The 22,868-nt window shown below is 35.8% G+C and overlaps 1 protein-coding gene across 11 annotated transcripts in view; it reads left to right on the top strand.

The window, feature by feature from the left end:
- pld2 (phospholipase D2) overlaps positions 1–22,367 on the top strand; it is a 48,082-nt gene extending 25,715 nt beyond the window's left edge. For 2 of the 11 annotated variants that reach the window (XR_015491442.1, XR_015491437.1), the window contains exons 13-26: positions 1,136–1,246; positions 1,352–1,546; positions 1,632–1,812; positions 5,349–5,467; positions 5,574–5,687; positions 5,776–5,880; positions 6,599–6,687; positions 6,804–6,917; positions 8,726–8,775; positions 9,026–9,160; positions 11,008–11,161; positions 18,000–18,117; positions 18,520–19,608; positions 19,705–22,367. Coding sequence is in view for 2 of the 11 variants with exons in the window: in XM_087253750.1 (XP_087109876.1) it covers positions 1,136–1,246; positions 1,352–1,546; positions 1,632–1,812; positions 5,349–5,467; positions 5,574–5,687; positions 5,776–5,880; positions 6,599–6,687; positions 6,804–6,917; positions 8,726–8,775; positions 9,026–9,160; positions 11,008–11,161; positions 18,000–18,117; positions 18,520–18,744 (1,710 nt within the window). In the remaining 9 variants the exon portion in view is untranslated. Of the gene's footprint in view, positions 1–1,135; positions 1,247–1,351; positions 1,547–1,631; positions 2,422–5,348; positions 5,468–5,573; positions 5,688–5,775; positions 5,881–6,598; positions 6,688–6,803; positions 6,918–8,725; positions 8,776–9,025; positions 9,161–11,007; positions 11,162–12,719; positions 13,226–17,999; positions 18,118–18,519 lie in introns of those variants that run through there. The other 9 variants (XM_087253750.1, XM_087253749.1, XR_015491444.1 and 6 more) reach the window with 8 other exon arrangements.
- The last annotated feature ends 501 nt before the right edge of the window (positions 22,368–22,868 follow it).

Here is a 22,868-nt window from a genome sequence, read left to right as displayed (position 1 = left end):
ACATGGATTCCGATTTACTCAAATCAGATTCAGGCCTTGTTCATATGTGGAAATGTATTCCATATGAATGGGATCTGTGCCCTTGTGTCTGCAGTGTAAGCAGGTAGATCAGATTTTCACCTGCCAATGCTAGTCGTGCATCATTAAAAACCGTAGTGAATGACGTCACTCTGCCACTTTCATTTCAGAACAGACTTCAGCAGAGTCCCAAACCTTACATTTCATATACCAGAACAAAAAAAAAGCATTTATATTGTCATATAGTACATGTATTCAAGCATGTTAGCAAGCGGGGGAGTAGAAAGCACAACATCCGCTACGAAGACAATATATTGCTTGCATCACGTGCATAAATCGCACCATGGACAATAAATTAAGATGCCTACTTGTTTAAAAAAAGCCTAGAATAAAAGAAGATGGCCAAATAAGAACTTTTCTGTCACAAACTATAGTAAAACAGCTTGTCAAAAAGAAATTAAAAATGAAATCGTTTGAACAGATTAAATACAGGAATGGAGAAAAGGGCGCTCTTTTATTATCAGCTGTCAGTCAGCTCTTTTTTTTTCCTGGTCATTGTGTCTTGCCATTGTGTGCAGTGTAAGTGCAGACAATCGGATATAAGTCACTTTTAAAAGATGATGTAAAAAAAAAAAATCAGATACATTCACAAAATCAAAATTGACCATCAAGATCTGCAGTGTAAATGCAGCCTTTTTCATCCTCCAAACCAGAAAGAATTTTCTTTGTTCTGTTGAAGAGATTTTAAAGAATGTTGGAAACGGGTAGCCATTGACTTCAGAGTCTTTTTTATTTGTTTCATTTTTGCTATCAGTTTCCAACATTCCTCAAAGTCTCTACTTTTGAATTCCACAAAAAAAGAAAGAAATCAAGGTTTGCAACCACCCGAGGGTCAGTAAGTTGAGATTGAATTGAAAATGCAATGAAAATTGAATGAAAATCAATTCTATTAATAATTATTCATATTTTGAAAGATGTTAGGAAGCAAACCGTTTAATAGCTCCCATGAGCTCTCTAGTTGATTGTTTTTAACCAGACAAAACATTACATCTGTAAAAGTATGCACATTTTAAAATATGTTGATTGTTATTAATTTACCATGACCGTGTGTGTTTAGGAACAGGGAGTAAAGGTGTGTGTGCTGTTGTATAAGGAGGTTGAACTGGCTTTGGGCATCAACAGTGGATACAGCAAAAGAAAACTGATGAGCCTGCATCCCAATATCAAGGTTCATACAGCATAATTCTATCACATCATAACAGCTGTGATTTTTTTTTTTTCCCCCAGGCCAGCTTTTAGATGACTCAATCTCAATTCATTTCTTTTCCTTTAGGTGATGCGTCACCCTGATCATGTGGCCTCAGTTGTGGTCCTCTGGGCCCATCACGAAAAAATGGTCGCCATCGACCAATCGGTGGCCTTCGTGGGTGGGTTGGACCTTGCATTTGGGAGGTGGGATGACAGCGATTATAGGCTGAGCGATCTGGATTCCCCAAAACCAGCCAGTCCTCCAGAGGCAGCGTCAGAGGTACAGCTGTGACAAGTAGCTGTTGTCCTCAAGTAACCTGTTGGTGCCATACTATTCCAGTTCCAATTTATTTTCTCTCTTCTAGCTTCCCACTCCCTCTTTGTCTCAGGGTGACACTGTGGACGGCTCTGCAGTTCCTCTGACACAGCCTGCGTCAGAGTGTGAGGATGAAGTAGATCTGAGCTGTAATGCCCTCTTGTGGCTGGGAAAAGATTACAGCAACTTTATCAAGAGGGACTGGACACAGCTGGATCAGCCTTTCCAAGGTACACAGTCCACTCCAAAACAAAACAATTGTAAATACTTCAATACTTTTATGTATTAAATGTTCCTTTAAAGTTTATAGCAGCACATACAGTAACTAATATTGCCATCTTAAAATGTATTAAATCTCAAAAGCTAAATTTTAGGCCTTAAAAAGTTTTAAATCTACTGACATATTGTGTTGTAGGTGTTAAATCTTTTTTATCAGGTCTTAATTTTCCTTTGTTTATATATACCATTCTGGCCATTAACACCTTTACAATCACCAACAATCCCAATGTTAAAAAATCTTTTAACTTTTTATTTAAAAAGAGCATTTTATTACCCTCCTTACAGTAATATTTGTTTAAAAATACTTTATTTATTTACTGCTGAGCATACTGACCTGACATGATGTTTTTTTTTATTATTAAAGTACTATTGTATTATTAAATCTATTAAAATTATAATCATTTTTAGATAAGGCATGTGAAAATCTTTTCAACTGGGATATTCAGAAAAAAATCCTTAGCATTTAGCCCTGTATCTAAAATGTCTCAAAACGTCTAAAATGTCATTCCTAATGTCTTAAAAATGTCTTTAAAAGTCTTAAATTTGACTTGGTGAAACTGGCAGAAACCCTGGAGATTCATTCATTCAACGGAATGAACCGCCAACTTATCCAGCATATGTTTTTACTCAGTGGATGCCCTTCCAGCTGCAACCCATCTCTGGGAAACATCCATACACACTCATTCGCACTCATACACTACGCACAAATTGGCCTACCCAATTTACCTGCACCGCATGTCTTTGGACTGTGGGAGAAACCCAAGCACCCGGAGGAAACCAACGCGAACGCAAGGAGAACATGCAAACTCCACACAGAAATGCCAACTAGCCCAGCCGAGGCTCGAACCTTTAAGGATGGCTCTAGCCAGGCTCTAGCATTTAAGGAAGCTCATTTCGGCTAATTTTGCTAACCAACAACTGCCGCTCGTTAACCAAATATTAACCGTTAACTGGTCAGATTAATATTTAATTAATATTTAATAAAAAAAAATTTTGACGTGTCTATTTTGTGACACAATAAATATTATTTTAAAATACTGATTTATTTTAACATGCAAACATATTAACAACAGAACACCTTCAAGCACCTGCAGTGTTTCCAACACCACAGAAATTAGGAATAAACTAAATACAAAGAGTAAAATAATTAGTCCTGACCTAGATATATTTCACTTAAATTACAAACTTAGATTAAAAAAGTGAAAACACTGACTGAATCATTTTTAAGAACCAGCATGATGGTTTTTCCCATGATGTTTAAAAAAAATAAATAAATAAATTTGTAGGCTACCTCAAATCTATCGCTCTACAGAAAATATGCATTTAATTAATGCTCAACTGTTAATATATCACGAACCTCTGTCAACATTTTTAATAGAAGTCATTATTTTAAAGATTATGTCTTGAGCATCTGGATTCATCTTAGAGCTTGTGTGCTTTTATTTTCTCCCTCACTCGTGGTTCATGTGCATGTGATAATAGACAATGACAAAGCTCATATGTTGGCTTTTTGTAAAGTATAGGCTACTAAAGCACATAACAATTTTGTTTCAATTTGGTGTTGAGTTATCAATATGCATGAAGTTAGTGCATGCATGCTATGAAGGCTGTTTTAACAATTGATATTTTATAAGAACTATTAATAACTGTAATTTTCCAAATGGAAAAAAGGTTGGTTTGTTGGTTGGAGACTAAATCATCACAACTGTAGCCTATTTGTTGTGTTCATGAGAGGTGCCGGAGCTCACTCTGATGAGAGAAAATCCCAACACTCCAACTTATGGCCGGGTTGTTTCCAAAGCAGCGCACATTTTAGAAAGTTTTGTTTTGTGCTTCTTTCTCCAATTGTGCAAATGAACAGAAGTGTTTATGAGGCAGATCCAGGACCGAGGCAATCAGCATCAGTGCTGGTTTGGCATCAACTCGTCTGTGTCAAACTGTGACCAGCAATATCCTTCTTTCATCTTGCTAAATATATCTGTTGTGTTTGCACCTGTTAGCATCCCGTGAGTTAACAAATACGTGTTGCACAATTATGCAACTAATCAAAAAATATACAGTTAAATTCAAAATTATTAAACCCACTCACCCCCTGATTTTTTTTGTTAATATTTCCCAAATTATGTTTAACAGAGCAAGGAAATTTTCACAGTATACCTAATAATATATTTGTTTCTGCAGAAAGTCTTATTTATTTGATTTTGGCTAGCATAAGAGCATAAAAGTTTTTTTTTTTACTATTTTAAGGTTAAATTTATTACCCCTTTAAGCTATATATTATTTTTCAATAGTCTAAAGAAAAAAACATCATTATACAATAACTTGCCTAATTACCCTAACCTGCCTAGTTAACTTAATTAACCTAGTTAAGCCTTTAAATGTCACTTTAAGCTGTATAGAAGTGGCTTGAAAAACATCTAGTCAAATAATATGTGCTGTCATCATAGCAACGATAAATTAGTTATTAGTAGGGCCAGACTGAATCTGCGGACATTTTTTGTTATTTCTGTTGCAATTTTGGTAAAAATCTGTGGATTTCTGCAGAATTATTTTGGGAGTATCATGACTAAAACCTTAATATGTGAAATAAAAAAAATATTATCTTCTTAACTTGTATTTTTTTGTAAACAAAGAAAGTCTTTCATATAATATATCTACTAAAAGACAGAAAATATTACTTTACAAACTGTATTGTACATAGATCGAATGAACATTTTCATATTAGTCAATAATATTACTGAAATTAATTTAAAAACTGAATAAATATAGATTTACACACATTTACTCAAGTAAATAAACAGATTTAATGATGGGCTAAAAATCTGCAGAAAATCTGCCAAATTCTGCACCCACATTCCATGTGGGCCTAGTTATTAGAAATGAGTTCTTAAAACTATTATGTTTAGAAAAGTGTTAAAAAAATCTGCTCTCCGTTAAACAGAAATTGGGGAAAAAAACAACAAACAATAATAATTCAGGAGGGCTAATAATTCTGACTTCAACTGTAGAGATAAATACATTTTTAATCGTTTAACTGATGCCATTAAACGGTTAAAAATGCACCCTTACGGTTAACAGTGAATTGGTTATTATGAGCATCCCTACTTGCAATGTTTATAGAAACATATGTCAATTAAGTTTTAGCTTTGCCCAAGTCATTTGACTAATAATATACTAACAGAATAATTAGGTGAAATGTTGTTGTTTAAATATTTGTATTGTATTATATTATTTTAGATTGTATTATATTATATTATAATTACATTTTATATATATAATATTAAATTTGAAACTTATTATCATAGGCTGATTATTGTTTATTTTTTCAGGATTCTTTGGTATATAAAAAGTTAGATGTTAAAAAGAAGAGCTATTAGTTATTATTACTTAGTTGCAGGAATAAATAGTTTGGTTTTAACAAGAACAAATGTTGGGAAATATTCAATGTGGCTTTAAAAGTAATGTAGCTTTTGCTTTTGTCTCTTAGACAATGTTGACAGAACTCAGGTGCCACGCATCCCCTGGCGAGACCTGGGTGCAGCGCATCATGGAAAAGCAGCCAGAGATCTGGCACGACATTTCATCCAGCGCTGGAACTTCACTAAGGTTGGAAATTTTAAAAAATAATAACTTTTTTCTTTTTTTTTTTTTTCACACTACAAACTTTTACCAGTTTTTTTACATATTGCCTATTTTCTGTGTCAATTAAAAGATTTTTAAGAACAAGTATAAGGATGATTTCTACCCATATCTCCTGCCAAAATCTCACTGCACATCAGACACACTGCCATTCAGCATCCCCGGTGCAACAAAAGCCTCTGTACAGGTACACACGTGTCCCCATTCTTTCATTCCCTTTCCCCGAAATGTCATTAATCTTGTCCGTCATCTATTTGTTTTTTCTTTTATTCCAGGTTCTTCGTTCAGTTGATCGCTGGTCTGCTGGCACATGTGAACACTCAATCCTCAATGCTTATGTGCATGTTATTGAGAACAGCCAGCATTACATTTATCTAGAGGTAACAGTCGCCCTGTGACCTTACAGAAAGCATTTACTTCTGACTCATAAGACTCAGCACACACACAGCTGAACAGACACTGCGCTTTGTTCACACACAGAGTCTCAGTGTTGTGGAGTTGTTTGCAGTGTTTTCTTCCACTAGGATCATGTGATTGCACTGCATTCAGCTGGCAGCACACAATAGCTCTCTGCTTTGGCCTCATGCTCAGACACAGGGTCCTAATGCAAGTCAGCTAAGCCTGAGAGAACATAACACGTGCTTCAGGAGGAAATGTTTATGTCCATGCAGAAATAAGGATAACACACCGAATGCTAAATCTTCACATTTGAGGATTTAAAAAAATACAGTGTTGAAAAGTACTAGTGTTAACCCCAATTTATACTTCTGCATTGAGTGCACGTGATAGGTCTGGCATAGATTTTGAACATTCACATACTCTTCGACATACCCTGACTTTTTAAGATGTTTTATGAGAATGTGCAACTATTTTAAAATAATACATATTTTCCTAAGAATAAAATTTAATTTGTCTGATTGTAATCACGGTTTTATAAATATACAGTCTGCTCCAGATATATGTCTACTAGATCAAATGTGAATAATAAATTTTTTAAATGATTTTCAGACAATCATATTCATACATTACCTGATGCCCATCTTTTAGCAAATGTGAAACATATTAAGCAAACTCTTCTGTGTGATTTCTGTTTTTCAGAATCAGTTCTTCATCAGCTGCGCTGAAGAGAAGAATGTCCAAAACACCATCGGAGATGCCATTGTCAAGCGGATCCTGCGAGCTCACAGGTCTGTTTCTGCTGGAAAAAAAGGATGCAGTTCAGTCAAATAAAATAAAAGTAAAATAATAATAATACTACAATAATAAAGTTCAGTGCCAGGTGACAGTATTTCTGTTGTTCTAGCGAGGGGAAGAAGTTCAGGGTGTTCGTTGTCATTCCTCTGCTGCCCGGCTTTGAGGGAGACATCAGTCAGGGTGGAGGAAATGCCATTCAAGCAATACTGCACTTCACCTACAGGTACAGAGCACACACACACGTTTTTTTAGAATACCGCATAAACTGTATAATCTGTCTTTTTACCTCAACCCTACCTCTAAACCCAACCCTCTTAGAATAAACAAACCCTGTTTATTATATTTTTTAAACTTTCGATTTATGAGGAATAGTGGTGTCAAACGATTAATCACAAACCTAAAATAAATGTTTGATTTTATATAGTGTGTGTAGTCACTGTGTATACATATTGTGTATATATATCTAAATAAAAATATATGAAATACAAATAAATGCAAACCAAACTAAATATACAGTTGAAGTCAGAATTATTAGCCCCCCTGTTTATTTTTTTCCCTAATTTCTGTTTAACGGAGAGAAGATTTTTTTTCATCATCATTTAGGAAATGTTTTAAAAAGAAAAAAAATTCAAAGGTGGCTAATAGTTCTGACTTCAACTGTCAGAATTGCCCCCCTGCTTATTTTTTGTCTGCCAATTTCTGTTTAACGGAGTTCTTTTATTTTCTACTTATTTCTAAACATAATAGTTTTAATAACTCATTGCTAATAACTGATTTATTTTATCTTTGTCATGATGACTGTAAATAATATTTGACTAGATGTTTTTCAACACTTCTATACAGCTTAAAGTGACATTTAAATGCTTAACTAGGTTAATTAGGTTAACTAGGCAGGTTAGGGTAATTAGGCAAGTTATTGTTGAGTGATGGTTTGTTCTGTAGACTATCGAAAAATAATATCTAGCTGAAAGGGGCTAGTAATTTTGACCTTAAAATGATCTTTAAAAAATTAAAAACTGCTTTTAATCTAGCCAAAATAAAACAAATAAGACTTTCTTGAGAAGAAAATTTCCTTGCTCTGTCAAACATCAGTTGGGAAATAAAAATAATAATAATAATTCAAAGGGGGGGCTAATAATTCTGACTTTATGTACTGATATGTATACATATTTATTTAAATGTATCCTTATTATATATAGATAGTTAATTTATAAATATAAATAATTGTATAATATTTACATGTGTGTATTGTCAGACCCCTGCTAAAAAAGGATTCTTAATTTAAATGCTAACTAATTACAAAAATTAAGTTATCTTATAAAACATCCAATTCTAAACCATCGAATCAAATCATATTGATCTCAGTTTGCAGTGTGTTTTGCGTGACTTCTAGACGTTGCATATGCTCGAGTGATTTACTTGTGAAGTCAATGCAAAGATGTGATTAGACGTCCTGCTTCCTTGCTATTGATGAGTTTTACAGCAATCCGTGTTTTAGGTGTATTACGGTAGGGGAAGCCCTAACACTTGTCCTTAGTGAGGTACATGATGTCCGATGCTCCAGGGAGTGAAATCTAAGAAAAAGTAAGATTGTGGGTAAAAATATGTTATACAATTTTCCTTTGGCTTAACCTCTACCGTTTTGGATCTCTTTTAGACCTTGTGTTGACAAGAGACCACAATAAAGAAGCTTTATTTTTATGATTTGTGTTACACTATGAAGACTGCACATCTAACATAGTGCATAATATGGCAAACAAGATCTCAAAAATCAAAAAAATAAACAAATAAATCAGGAAAAACTAGGGGGTCTGTATTGTGTGTTTGTGTATATATGATTAATCTTTTGACAGCACTAATGGGGACATATAAAAAGTTCATGTTGATATTATAATACCCAGCTAATACCCAGTTCATTATTCAAACCTGCCCCTCCTTACACACACAGCTGACAAATCTTGTTTAAGACACACACTTTTTCTACCCACAATTCTCGATCATGTCTTGGTAACAAAACTTTTCTGTACGCAGAACGATTAATCGAGGAGAACACTCCATTCTTTCAAGATTAAAGGAACAAAGTAAGTATCTGAGAGAAGCATATTTAGCTGTCTGTAATTCTGCCACTCTGGTGCATTGTTTATATTTTAGCATCCTTTCTTGTTCTCCATCTGTTCCTTTCCTTCTGTCTGTTTATATAAGTGATTTTAAATGATTGAGTTTATTCATTGTTGTTTTTTTCAGCCATGCATTATAGCATTCAGGCCATTAACCAATCTCACAGATGGTTTGGCATTTGTTGTTGTAATGATTGTGTCGTCTTCTCATCAGTGCAGGACAAATGGACGCAGTATTTCTCTCTGTGTGGTTTGCGGACACACTCTCAGCTCGGCTCGTCTCCTGTTACAGAGCTCATCTATGTGCATAGCAAAGCCCTCATCGCAGACGACCGATGCTACATCATAGGTGAGAGGCTCCGCTTCAGATTAATACAATAACACAAAACTGACTGTTTGTAAAAGGCCGATGAGGCTCTCTATATAAAGGGTCATAGGTCAGAAAGATTCTGGAAAAATAAATTCATATATTTTATACATATTTTATTATTCATATAATTTCATTTTAAGATATTTCATAAAAATGCAGGGTAGGATACAATATATAGGATGCACAAATATAAGTTTACCCATTTACTCATCCTTCACTTGTTCCAAACTTGCTATTTGAGCTTCTTTCTCCTGTTAAACACAAAAGAAGATATTCTGAAGAATGTTGGAATCCGGCAGGCGCTGAATTTCATAAAAACTAATTTCCTGCTATGATTGTTAGTGAGTGATAGTTTCTGATATTCTTTTGTGTTCAACACTTTCGGTGGTGTACATTAGAAAAAAGAAAATCTTAGTTTTGTAACCAGATGAAAATTCTTTAAAGGGCGCCGGTTTCACCCCTTTTCAAGATGTAAGATAAGACTTTGGTGTCTCCAAAATGTGTCTGTAAAGTTTCAGCTCAAAATACCCATCAGATTATTTATTATATAATGAAAAATCTGCCAATTTTGGTGTCTGAGGACAATGCTGTTTTTGTAGCCTGTGGCTTTAAATTCAAATGAGCTGCTTTTCCCCGCCCACCGCTCCAATGCGCGTGTCTGCTTCTCATGAGTTTTGTCAGATAAACAGCAGTCAGTGATATTGACAGACACAGATGAAGCTGAAATAAGGTTACTAGTCAAAAGTACCAAGTAAGTTTATTTGATGTATTTGTGGTGGAGTTTATTCAAGCCTCTCTGAAATGATGAGTCACACACAAATTCCCTTTGCAGGATACACAAACACATACACATATATATGCAGTTTACTCACACCATGCGGCCGTGGTGATTATAGCGGTTGAGAATTACATGATGATTTTAATCTCTTTATTACAAACATGCTCTGTTTTTAAAATGTTTTAAACCTATACAATTAATTATTTAGATGCAGCTGATCACAGAGAGTAGTAACATATGTTTTAATCCCAGTATCTTAGCAAAAAATGTTCAGTGGACATGTGTATACATGTTATTATAGAAATATGACATCTGTCACTCAATTCAGTGGACAGGGAAAACCACACTCCTACGTTGTGTTGCGGTGAGTCTCAAAATCACTGGGATTTTGGGTCCTATTTTAACATAAATTTTAAAATAGAGACTTCAGTTGAATTGTGTTTCAGTAACAGTTCCGACAAATCCTGACAAATGTTCCTTACTATTACTTTTTACTTTTTTTTTTTTTTTATTTTTAAGCCTTGCCAACAAAGAATGTGTGAATTATTATTATTTAATTTTTTTTGCACTGCGACAAAATATTGAAACAATTTTTGTACCTAGTGTAAAAAAGACTAATTAAAGAAATTTATTTTTAATAATATATGAAACATTTGTACAAATTTTCCCCATCCCATGTATGCCAATATCATTAGCACAGCATCATTCATTCATTCATTCATTTTTTGGCTTAGTCCCTATATTAATCTGGGATCACCACAGCAGAATGAACCACCAACTTATCCAGCATATATTTTACCACCGATACAGCATCATGATTGAACAAAATAAAAATTAAAAACCAAACTGTTAAAAAAAAGAATGTAGAATGGTAAAGTATTTGCCCCCTTGGGGTGTTTATACTCTTTGTTGACATTGGGGAATTGCCTACTCAGGATTTTTACTTTTGTGCATGGAGAAGCAAAGCTCCAAAATCTACCTGCTGGTACAATACTGGTAGTACTGATCAGAGTTCTTCAAAATGTCCTTCCTCTCCTGTTGTTATCAGGGTCAGCCAACATCAATGATAGGAGCATGCTGGGTACTCGCGACAGTGAGCTGGCAGTGCTGGTGGAGGATGAGGAAAGAATTTCTTCAGTCATGGACGGAGAGGAGTACCAGGCTGGACCGCTGGCACTAGCCTTACGAAAGGAGTGCTTCAGGTCAGTTTACTTGAGCTTAAGGCAGCAAAGTAGACACGTCACAGTGTGTTTAAAATTGTCAAGGTTTCTTTCTGTGAAGTCAGACTGGCAAAACAACATTAGTCAAGCACATATTAAAACTACATTAGAGCTTCTGTGGTCACTCATGATCAAGATTAAAATCAGGAGTATTTCAAACATGGCCTGGAAAAGTCATGCAAATATCCCCGTTTTTTGGATATGTTTTGCATGGAGGCTCTGAGAGCTGCATTTGATTCCAGCATGGAGTTTGCAGTCTGAATCCAGTTTGATGAGCTAACAAGACTGTACCAGAAAATTACAGCAAGATCCATGTCTTTCTGTTAATTAAGAATAAATACATGCAGTGTAGCCAGTGTTAACTACTGTACAAACGTTGGGGGTGATTAGTTTTGATTTGTTTTTGTTTTTGAATATAGTGAAAGCCTTAATTTTCTTCATTTATTACTGCAGTCTCAGGCTTTAAATGATGCTTCAAAAATCATTCTGATTTGCTGATTTTGTGAAGGCAGGGCTTGACATTAAAACCTGACAATGCGGATAGATTTTAGTTGTGGCGAGTGAGATAACGTCTCCCACTAGCCTTTTTGGCAGGTTGAAAATAATTTTTAAATTGCTATTGCAGGCTCATCTTTAAAGATTTTAGTTATAGTTTATGACAGTTTATCAATATGTGTGCAAATGTGATCTTAGAATCGAAAAGCAGATGAGAGGATCATGCACACGATGAGACAGGATATCCTCATTCACTAACGAGGGCTTTTACTTACTGATGATATGCATGAGGGTTTTAAAAGCTTGCATGCTCTCGTATCCTTGCTTGACCCAATTATGCTTGGAAACGCAACTAGTGCGATTGGTTCTCTTTGAAATAAACTGGAAAAAATGTGATTGATGAGATTCTTTGTAAGCAGCAGTGGTTGCCGCTTTCGCTTTAACCATTATTTGAACAGATAATTAATGGGCCTAATGTTAACCGTATGCACATGATCATCCTTTCATTATTGCACACAGAATGTTTTTTTTTCCTTCTTTCTTTTTCTTACAGTCAGTTTTGTTAATGTGGTTTAATTATCATACTTTACAATAACATTGGTGACGCGGTGGCGCAGTAGGTAGTGCTGTCACCTCATAGCAAGAAGGTCGCTGGTTCGAGCCTCGGCTGGGTCAGTTGGCGTTTCTGTTTGGAGTTTGCATGTTCTCCCTGCATTTGCGTGGGTTTCCTCTGGGTGCTCTGGTTTCTCCCTCAGTCCAAGAGACATGCGGTATCGGTGAATTGGGTAGGCTAAATTGTCTGTAGTGTAGGAGTGTGTAAGGATGTTTCCCAGAGATGGGTTGCAACTGGAAGAGCATCCAGCATTCGTGTGGATTTCCTCCGGGTGCTACGGTTTCCCCCACAAGTCAAAAGACATGCGGCACAGGTGAAATGGGCAAGCTAACTGTCCGCAGTGTATGTGTGTGAATGAGAATTTATGGGTGTTTCCCAGTAATGGGTTGCAGCTGGAAGGGCATGTGCTGCGTAAAACATATGCTGGATAAGTTGGCGGTTCATTCCGCTGTGGCGACCCCAGAATAAAGGGAGTTTATTAAAAGAATGACAAATGACTCTTATTAATGACCGCGCAAACTTTCAAGAGCATCTGTGCGGCGTGTCTCACGCCTTCAAACGCCACTACGCGTTCATTGCATCTTCTGAGGCGCAAGTAATTTATTAAATGAAGAAAAGATTGACGCAGTTTCTCCTACTGCAGCAAATGATGTTTTTACTTCGGATATTTGGCGCTAGTTTATCAGGAAGTGACGATTTTGTTCTCTATGACTCGTTGGATGGAAACGCTGCTGTATTCACACATCTCTTATGCGATATTCCAGTTTTGCGCATAAAGTTAATTCGCATTTTTGGATGGAAACATAACTAGGGGCTGGTGATCAATAGAGCTAATGTCAAGGCCTGAGTAAAGGGGTGTCAAATATGCAGCCCATAGGGCAAATTTAGGCCACAAAGGTGTCTAATCCTGCCCAAGACATTACTTAAACTATTATATGAAAAAATAAATGAAATATTGATTTTGAAAATGAAAGTGCTTTTTCTGCAATAACTTTTCCAGACAGTTTAGATTGAACAAAATAAATGAGATTGAACACTTTACTGTTTATCATCTAATACTGTAAATGTTGGTGCTTTTACATTGTAAAAACCAAACAAAAATAACTGTCAAAAACCTGTAAAGAGTCCAGAAACACTGACTGCATGACAAAGCTTGTGAATGCTGTTACAATTAACTTATAATTCAAGATGCAAAAATGTGCTTGTAAGAATTCTATTTATATTTATGTCATATGGTATTAGCCTTTCCCACAAGCAAGGGTGCCCTTTTCCTGTATGTCAGTACATCCACACATGTGAATTGTGTTTTAGGCACAATGTTATGATTTCTCCAAAGAAAATAGTTTCAAACAAAGCCACAAAGCCAGAGCAGAACATCTGTGCATCTCAGAGTAACACTGCTGAAACTGCAGTTGTGTTCCTGAATGAACAAGTCAGCGATTCAATGATTCAATCATGAAAGCAGTCAATTGTTTTGTTTCTGAATGAAGTAGCTGTTTCAAATGAATCATTTGAATGACTGATAAATAAAATATTTTGTAAAAGTTTTGACACTCCTGATTAAGTGTAACTTTTTTAAAGAAGGATTCTTTGATGATCTTAATGAGACATTCTACCAGAAACGTACATTTTCACTTATAAAAAATGTGACATGGCCTGATAAATGTAATGGCCTGACTTAAGCTTGTCATCCTCAAAAATCATACAAAACAAGCATACAATCATACAATTCAATGATTGCGTTAAATTTAATGTAAATGTGACAGGGCTGATAGATACATGGGGACAATTGTAAATGTATTTGTAATATATATTTGTAGAATTTATTTATAATTTCAGGTTTCTAATCAATTGATGTGAATAAAAACTTAAACTTGCTATTTCCTTTTTTTTTCTTTCTTCTAAATAACGTTTTTTAGCTTAACAAAACTATTACCGCTGTAGGTACAATTGGACTGAGGACAAGTACAATGAATGGTTTGTACATTTGTAAAGTGTTTTTAATAAAGAACAAAAAATCGGAGACATATTCCTTTACAGAACAACTCACAGAAATCAACCATCAGTCCTTTATAGACATTTTTGGCATTAAATACTTTTTATTCACTGTATTTGTTTTTATTTCAGGGACAGATAATGTTTTTTTCTGGTAGAATGTCCCTAATCCTTTTACTTATTACAAAAAAACCAAGTCTGTGGCGAAGCAGTGGCGCAGTAGGTAGTGCTGTTGCCTCACAACAAAAAGGTCGCTGGTTCGAGCCTTGGTTGGGTCAGTTGGGATTTCTGAGTGGAGTTTGCAGGTTCTCCCAGTGTTCCGTGTGGGTTTCCTCCGGGTGCTCTGGTTTTCCCCACAAGTCCCAAGACATGCGGTACAGGTGAATTGGGTAGGCTGAATTGTCCGTAGTGTATGTGCGTGAATAAGTGTGTATGGTTGTTTCCCAGTGATGGGTTGTTGCTGGAAGGGCATCCGCTGCGTAAAACTGGATGAGTTGGCGGTTCATTCCGCTGTGGCGACCCCAGGTTAAAAAAGGGACTAAGTCTAAAAGAAAATGATGAATGAACCAACAACTTAAACTCATCCCCAATGATTTTTGTTGAGCCACAAATGACTATCATGAGCCACTTCTTGTGAACCTTATTCTAAAATGCAGAAATGTACTTGTTTTTTATAATTGTTTTAGAACTTCCGATTCAGTTGCCTAAGGGAGAAATGAGTAGGAATAATAAATGGCAGAAAACGGTCAAACTACTTGATCTATAAACAAGTGTGTCCATGACTATACAGACAAAGCAGAATAATATAATAAGAAAATATCAGTTTGCAACATATAGCAGCGTAACAAATTGTTTTTAACAACTAAAAATAAATGCAAGTGAATGAGACCGGAAGTCTCAAGCCAAGGAGATTCAAATGGCTGCGCTCGTCCGTACGCAAAGAATAAGGTAAATAATAAATAATTTAAGACGAATCACACACTTAAAGAGTTAGTTCACCCAAAAATAAAAATTATGGTATTAATTATTTACAATCATGTTGTTCCAAATCCTTGAGACTTTGAACACAAATTAATATATTTTAGATGAAATCTGAGCGCTCCCTCATTCTCCATAGACAGCAATGGTACTGGTGGTCATTCAATGGTCATTCAAAGTCCAGAGAAAACAAAAAAACATCTTCAAAACAGGCCATATGCCTTCAGTGGTTTAATCGGAATATTATTAAGTGCACATAATGGCACATGGTCTGTTTAGAAGTTTTTTGGTACATTTCTGGACTTTGAAATCTGGAACATTGCTGTCTATAGAGGATGAGGGAGCTCTCAAATATCCAATAAAATATCTTAATTTGTGCTCAAACAAAGGTATCAGGGGATTGGAACAACATGAGGGTGATTAATTAATGACTATAATATAATTATATAATATTATAATTTAAATTTTTGAGTGAACTAACCCCTAAAGCATACAGTAGGTCTCGAACTCGATTCCTTGGAGGGCCGCAACTCAGCACAGTTTTACTCTAACCTTATAAAACAAAACTGATCCAAATAATCGAAATGTTCAAAAGAGTCATAAACACCTTCAATAGTTGGATCAGCTGTGTTTGATCAGCGTTGGAGCAAAACTGTGAAGAGCTGCAACCCTCACTGCGACCCAATCGAGTTTGAGACCGATGCCTTAACGGTTTACTGAGGTGAATCAGTATGAAGTATTGTTTAGCCTGTAAGACTCAAGTATTTATTTTAAAGTTTTGAAAGTATTTAATTGATTAAATGTGTTATGACTTGCTACAATATCTGCAAGCCGTTAATTGGACACGAATGCCAGATACAAATATTAAATAGTTTATAGCAAATAATAATAATAGACTGTTCAGTTATTGACATTTCTCTCCCTGGAATAACAGTCTTTCGTTTATCTGAACAACGTGAGAACTGCGTTAGATCTGTGTTTGTGCAGTGAAGCACCTCAGCTTCCCATTTTGTCCAGCTTCTCCCCTGTCTGTGTAGGAGTGTGTGAGTGAAAAAGAGGAGTGTGTGTGTGTGTGTGTGATTTGTGTTGGCACGCTGCGTTCCACACTGCCAGCTACCAGAACATCTCTCGGTTGCCAATGGAAACAGCGAGATGCTTCTAATGATGCGTGTCTGTAGCACCTTCTAGTGCTGGCCTTCAGATTCGTGACCTCAAGCCATTGTGTTCATGTCCGTCTCTGGGTATTCTGATTTCATTGAGTTATTTCACTCTAATCTCCTCACATAGCACTTTCCACTGTTCACATTTGTTCTTGCTTTATGAGACTTTCTACTCAGTGTACTGTCCAGAGGGAGCGACATATTAGATTGTTGAGCAGTTTTGATATTTCCTTTTGCGATGTTTGCCCTGATGTATGAAGCCAAACATTATTAAATTAACTTTTGATATAATCTGATTCAAGTTTAAAATGATATTATGATGTAGACGGAGGTTGTGTAACCTAAGGCAGTTTTCACTCAGTGCATATTAGAGATTTGATTCTAAACCTGGTGCATTTTCATCCTTTCATGTAAGCATTTATAAACATGACAAACACTTTCAGATCTATAGATTGAAACCACCATGACTTCCATGAAACATGATTTGAACTCATTTCCTTACCTGTGAATTTAGTCAGAACACTGTTGTCCATTTTGAAGTGCTTTCTTGTGGTAGTGAAGCGAACCATTAAGTAATTGTAAGAGTTTAGAAAGGGTCTAAATCTAGAGTTTTCAGTCTTTTAGATGCTAAGACCTCCAAATATGATCATACTCCTACAAGGGAATTATTACATGAATACCTTTCTAAAGTTTTATTGGATGAAGACCAAATTTATTCTGTGAAAAATGAATATTATAAATGGATTTAAATGCTATTTGTAAAACATTTAGTTTTGGTCTTGTTTTGTCTTAGGCTTGACTGACTCTGGTCTTGATAAAACTACTAATGAGTTGACTCTCGGAAATTATAGATAATGTATGCATTTTATATTTTATCTTTTTATTTGTCTTTAATTGTTGTGGGTCTTAAATCGTTTAAAAAGGGTCTTAATTTCCCCATGTCCAAGTAAAGCTACTTAATAGGCTTACACCCAATCACGAATAATCCATCAGAAAACTTTTTTTTTTTTTAGCTTGAAGTGGTTATTGCATAGAGATACAATTCAAAACAGCTGTTGTGCTTTTACAGCAAACTCTTCAAATGAAATCATTACAAATGTAAAGAAAAATAAAGCAACACATCCTTATACATGTACTTCCATTAATAAAAAACTATTTAAAGAAGTAACCAGGGCATTAGAAAAATCCTTAGACTTACACAGGGCTAAACACTAAAATTTAATTCATAATGGTCTTTAAAGAATTGATTTGATTTGAAGAAACCTGCAGAAACCCTGTATATTGTGCATTGGTAATCCTGTCAACTCAATTAACAAAACAAGTAAAATAAATATAGAAATACATAAATACCAAATTAAGTAGATCGAATGTATTTAATTATAACATCTAATAATAACTACATACAGACAGATGATATATGCATTTATATATAGTTTAACTTAAGTTCAGGTTTAGACAAGAAAACTATAATACATACGAAAAAACACTTCACCTGTAGGACTGTCAGTTAAGGTGTAAAACAAGAGTTTGCCTTTATTTTAATTATGTTGTAAATTCATAATCTACCTTGTCTCCACAGTGTACTACTTGGAGCAAAATCTGATCCCTCTCTGGACATTGATGATCCAATCAGTGATCATTTCTTCAACGATGTCTGGAACAAAGTCGCTCAAACAAATGCCATCATCTATGAGAAGGTGAGGGGTAGAGTTGTGTTAGACATGTGTTCTGGATTTTCTCCAAACTCCCCTAAATGCCATTTATGAATCCGACGTCTTTAACCAAAGGTTTTTTATTTAAAGTCATTGTGTGGGGTTTGAGCTGATACAAATGCACTGAATGCAGGTCTAAACCGCAGTAAAACCTGCAATTACTGTAATTTGCAGGTTGTGCAGAAGTCCTGCAGACAATAGCACCCCTCCCATACACTGCTGCACTATCATTATCCATATATTTACACTTGCATTCATAATCCCGATGTGTGCATGTACTAGTTATGGATTAGATTTCCAAAATGTTTTGGCTTTAAAATAAACATTGGGATTGCAATATTGCACTAGTCAGCGTTTCAACTGCAGTACCCTTTCTTCACTGTGCAGGTCTTCCGATGTCTTCCACTGGACTCCATCCGCAACCTGCGTGAGCTGATGGAGCACAAAAACTCAGAGAACCTCAGTCTTACCGACCCGGAGAAAGCCAGAGAAGAGCTCCAGGCAATACGGGGCATCCTGGTTCATTTCCCACTGCACTTTCTGTGCGAGGAGAACCTGCTTCCGCCACTCAAAAGCAAAGAAGGAATTGTTCCTATCGAGGTCTGGACGTAGCAGGGAAGAGTAAATGGTCTGTAGTGTGCCAGTAAAAATCAAAACTTACCAAGAAGGTACGGTGGTGACCAACACACTTTTGGTTTAGACCAGGGGTGCCCAAACTCAGTCCTGGAGGGACGGTGTCTTGCAAAGTTTAATTTTAACCCCAATCAGACACACTTGAGCTAGCCAGTCAAAATCGTACTTCTGTAGGCTTTCTAGAAACATCCTTGCAGGTGTGTTGAGGCAAGTTGGAGCTAAAATCTGCAGTACATCTGCCGTCCAAGACCAAGTTTGGGCACCCCTGGTTTAGACTGAAGTAATGGATGATTAGCTCTAAACACTAACCCAGATATAGAGTAGAATGATCTCTTTAAACATTAATAACATGATAATGAGCAGTGCAGTGCCAAATGACCTTGATGTTCTCCCCAAATACCCATTACAACCACATAAGTCGTGATCTGAGTATTTTAGATGGCCGAAAGTTGCATATGAAGGATGGAATGAGAATAAGAAAGGAGAGATGAGCAAATAAGGTGAAAAAGAGAAAATCCAAATTTCAAAATATTGCAATTCTCCTAACCCAGTGAGATGCTGTGGTAATGACCACCACTGTTTTGTCAATTTTGGTTTAGACTAAACGAATGTACGATTAACGCAACCACAGAAGAAGGAACACATGATGATCATGTGTGAGAAATTTATAAAGCCTTCATACCAGGAGAATCAAACAGTGCAGTTGCTTATATATCACAATGCCGCCAAATGACTTTCCAGCAAGCATTTTTTGTTTTTAAAAGTTGACTAATAGATGTCTAAACATTGTCGTCTTGGCTAAAACAAGGCTAAATTTGGGCTGTCAGTGAAATATTAATAGATGTCTAAGAATAGGCCAAAACTAGACTAGTCATCAAATAAACAGAAAAGAATGGCTACACATATAAAGTATGTCAAATCTGTCTATTTGAGGACTAGTCTAGTTTTGGGCTATTTTTTGTCTACTTTTAGATGTCTATTAGACGTCTATTAAACATGAAATTATTTGCTGGGTTTGATGTTCTCCCTAAACACCATTACAGCCACAAAAGTCGTGATCTGAGTATTTAAGATGGCTGAAAGTTGCATATGGAGGGTAGAATGAGAACGAGGAAGTAGAGATGAGAAAATATCATCCTATTTGGTTTGGACTAAAGTAATGTACGATTCGCTCTGAACACTAAGGCAAACACAGTAGAAGAAACACATGATGTTTATGTGTGAGAATCTAAAATGCATTTATAATAGGAGAATCAAACAGTGCAGTTACTAATGTATGAAAATGCAATGAAATGACTGTGAAATTGTATCCAAATGGCCATTATGTCCGTGAAAGTCCTGATCTGAGCGTTTAAGATGGCCGAGTGCTGCATATTGAGGGTGGAATGAGAACGAGGAACAGTGAGAAAAGCGAACGAGGTGAAAAAGAGAGAGAGAGAGAGAGTTTTTTTGATGGCCGAGGAACAGAACGTACATTTATTGTTGTGAATGTGTGTGGGCGGTTAGCGTTGCTTTACCTTCTCTTCCCTCTCTCTTTATTTCGTTCTTGCGTGCACTACACCTCTCAATGCAGTGGCAGCAAATCTGTCAGAACATTTGTGGTTGTTATGGTGACGGGTATAAAGAGCTGACTTGGTCTTGGCTGCTGAGAGGAGAGATAGAGAGAACGAAAAGAAGAAGAGATCGAGAAGAGAATGAAAAAATAGTCAAACCGTTAAAAAAAGGGATGGAGGTTAGAGGGGAGAGAAAAGTACCAGTGTACTTGGTCACGAAAATTACGTAATTTATGTGTGTGCGTGCGTTTTGTCTTTTTAAAAAAGCAGGTAGGGAGGAGTGTTACGGAGCAGGGATCAGGTGGGGCATCAAACATGGTGAGATATTCAGGGGGAGTCTCAGCTCAACATTTATCAGCCCCCCTTCCCAATCTCCATGACAACCAGGAGAAATTATTGTTATGCAATAATGTCAGCAGCCCAGAAGATTCCACTTTGGGTTTTTCGGAAGGGGTTTCGACACTAGTGGAGAAGCACACTGGAGGCCAGAAAGGCAAAGCTAAATTTATCAATGCCCCACTTAATAAGTGATCATCACTAATCTGCCCGTGTACTGTGGAATGCTATAGATGACTTGCACTGCACTAGAAGAGAATGTTTTAGGGTTTGACCACTAGAGATATGATCATTAATATACTCTAACATTCCAATCACGTCAAGCAATCACCTTTAAGAACTGACAATTATGCTTTTTAACAACAAAACACTCCACACCTGTTCAGACAAACTAACATATCTGCTCTTTTTTTGCACATTTTATACTTCTAATGTAAATAGAATAGCTTTTTTTAAGAAAGCATATAGAACTTACAGACTAATACTTAAATTAATCTATGCTAACACTATGTGTTTTTACTACTTCTGGACATCTAGGGTCTGTTCTTCGTACGTGGGTTACTCAATTAGCTGGATTTGATTATTGACGATTTGACACGATCCAGGATGGTTTTGTTCTTCAAAACTCATCCGAGAGTTGTTGTCATAGCAACAGTTCTGGTAGCTCAAACCTGCTCAGGAGCAGCAGCTTACTTTATATAAACAGGATTAGATCAGGTCATTTTAAGCGAAGGTAATACTGAAAGTATTTACCGAATTCTGATATTTTTTGACAGTAGTAACCTATATATTACAAACACTAGGGAAAACAAATAAATTTATAAAAAAATATAAGTTTTTTAAAAATTACAAATAAAATGTATGCAATCTATACTTCAAAATAAAAGTACAAAAACTGTCACGGAGGTGTTGTCTCCCCAAGGGGTTGAAGAGAATATTAATTAATATGGACTTTTTTTAAGGTAAGGAACAATTCATGCAATCATGCACGTTTTGACAGCTATGCAGGTAATTTGATGCTTCACCAATGTTGATACCTTTACCAATATCAAATGCTTTTTTGATGCAAAATTAATTTAAACAGCCAGTTATTAAGACACTTTGAATAGGCCTACTAATCTGAGCATGCAGCCCACAACAAAGGTGCAAAATTATTGTGTATCATATTTATCAAACCGTTTGCTATGAATTTTATGTAATTTTGCTTATTTGCACTTTAAAAAAAAGCAAATTAACCAGAGATCAGTTATCAAGATTAACAGATCCAAGATCTGCCAAATCATCTTAGATCATTCATGCGAGGTACAAAGAACGGACCCCTGGTGTAGATAGGGTCGATGACATGAACCTTTCTTCAGATAAAAACGAGGCTGTGAAAGATGAGCTGTGATTTCTGAAAATAACTGTTTTATGAAGTTTCAGTCTGCTGAAAGTGTTTAAAGCAGTTGATATGTTGTTAAACAACAGTACCATATAATGAACACACTTCTAACTCTCGCAACCTGGTTTTCATTACCGTCAGACATGTGCTACCCTGACTAAAGGTTTATGAACTAAACTACAAAAGACTGTTTTTCTAAATGTATGACATGCAGTTTTGGTTCAATGGCTATAAATGACATATCATGGCTGTTTGTAAGCAACTGAGCAATCAATATTTTTTTCGTTCATCTGTTCTCTGACTTAATAAATAAATATATATTCTATAATTAAGTTGCTGTGTGAGGTTTTGCCAACATTGTGAGGACCAAAATGGTTCCTCAAAGGTACTAAAGCCTGAAATCACCTACCTTGTGAGACCCAGCCAACAATGTTTAATTATTTATACAGCAGCTTTACTACTACACTCAAGGTCACTTTACAGAGCAAACAAAACTAAATGTGCAGCAAAATCCAAAACAGTACAAAACATAGAGGCAAATGATAATATAAGAAGCAAGTAAATGAGGAGAAAACGCTTTGTTTGATGAAAAATTATCACTTTAAAGTAATACTTCACCATAAAGATATTTCTGTATTAATTTACTCCTGTATGATTCTGTTGTGCTGAACATAGAAGAAAATAATTTGAATAGTGCTAAGAACCAGTTTTTATTACTGTTAAAACATTAAAGAACACCAAAAGTGTTTGACATTTTGATTGAATGTTTTTGTAATTTTGTAAAAACTAATGATGTATGATTGAGTTTTGCGAAATTTTTTAAAATGCAATTA

This window comes from Danio rerio, chromosome 5, assembly GCF_052040795.2.
Source record: "Danio rerio strain M-AB ecotype USA chromosome 5, GRCz13ab, whole genome shotgun sequence".
Classification (NCBI taxonomy): domain Eukaryota; kingdom Metazoa; phylum Chordata; class Actinopteri; order Cypriniformes; family Danionidae; genus Danio; species Danio rerio.
The sequence above is the reverse complement of the archived record's forward strand: the minus strand, read 5'-3'. Positions and strand labels throughout refer to the sequence as shown.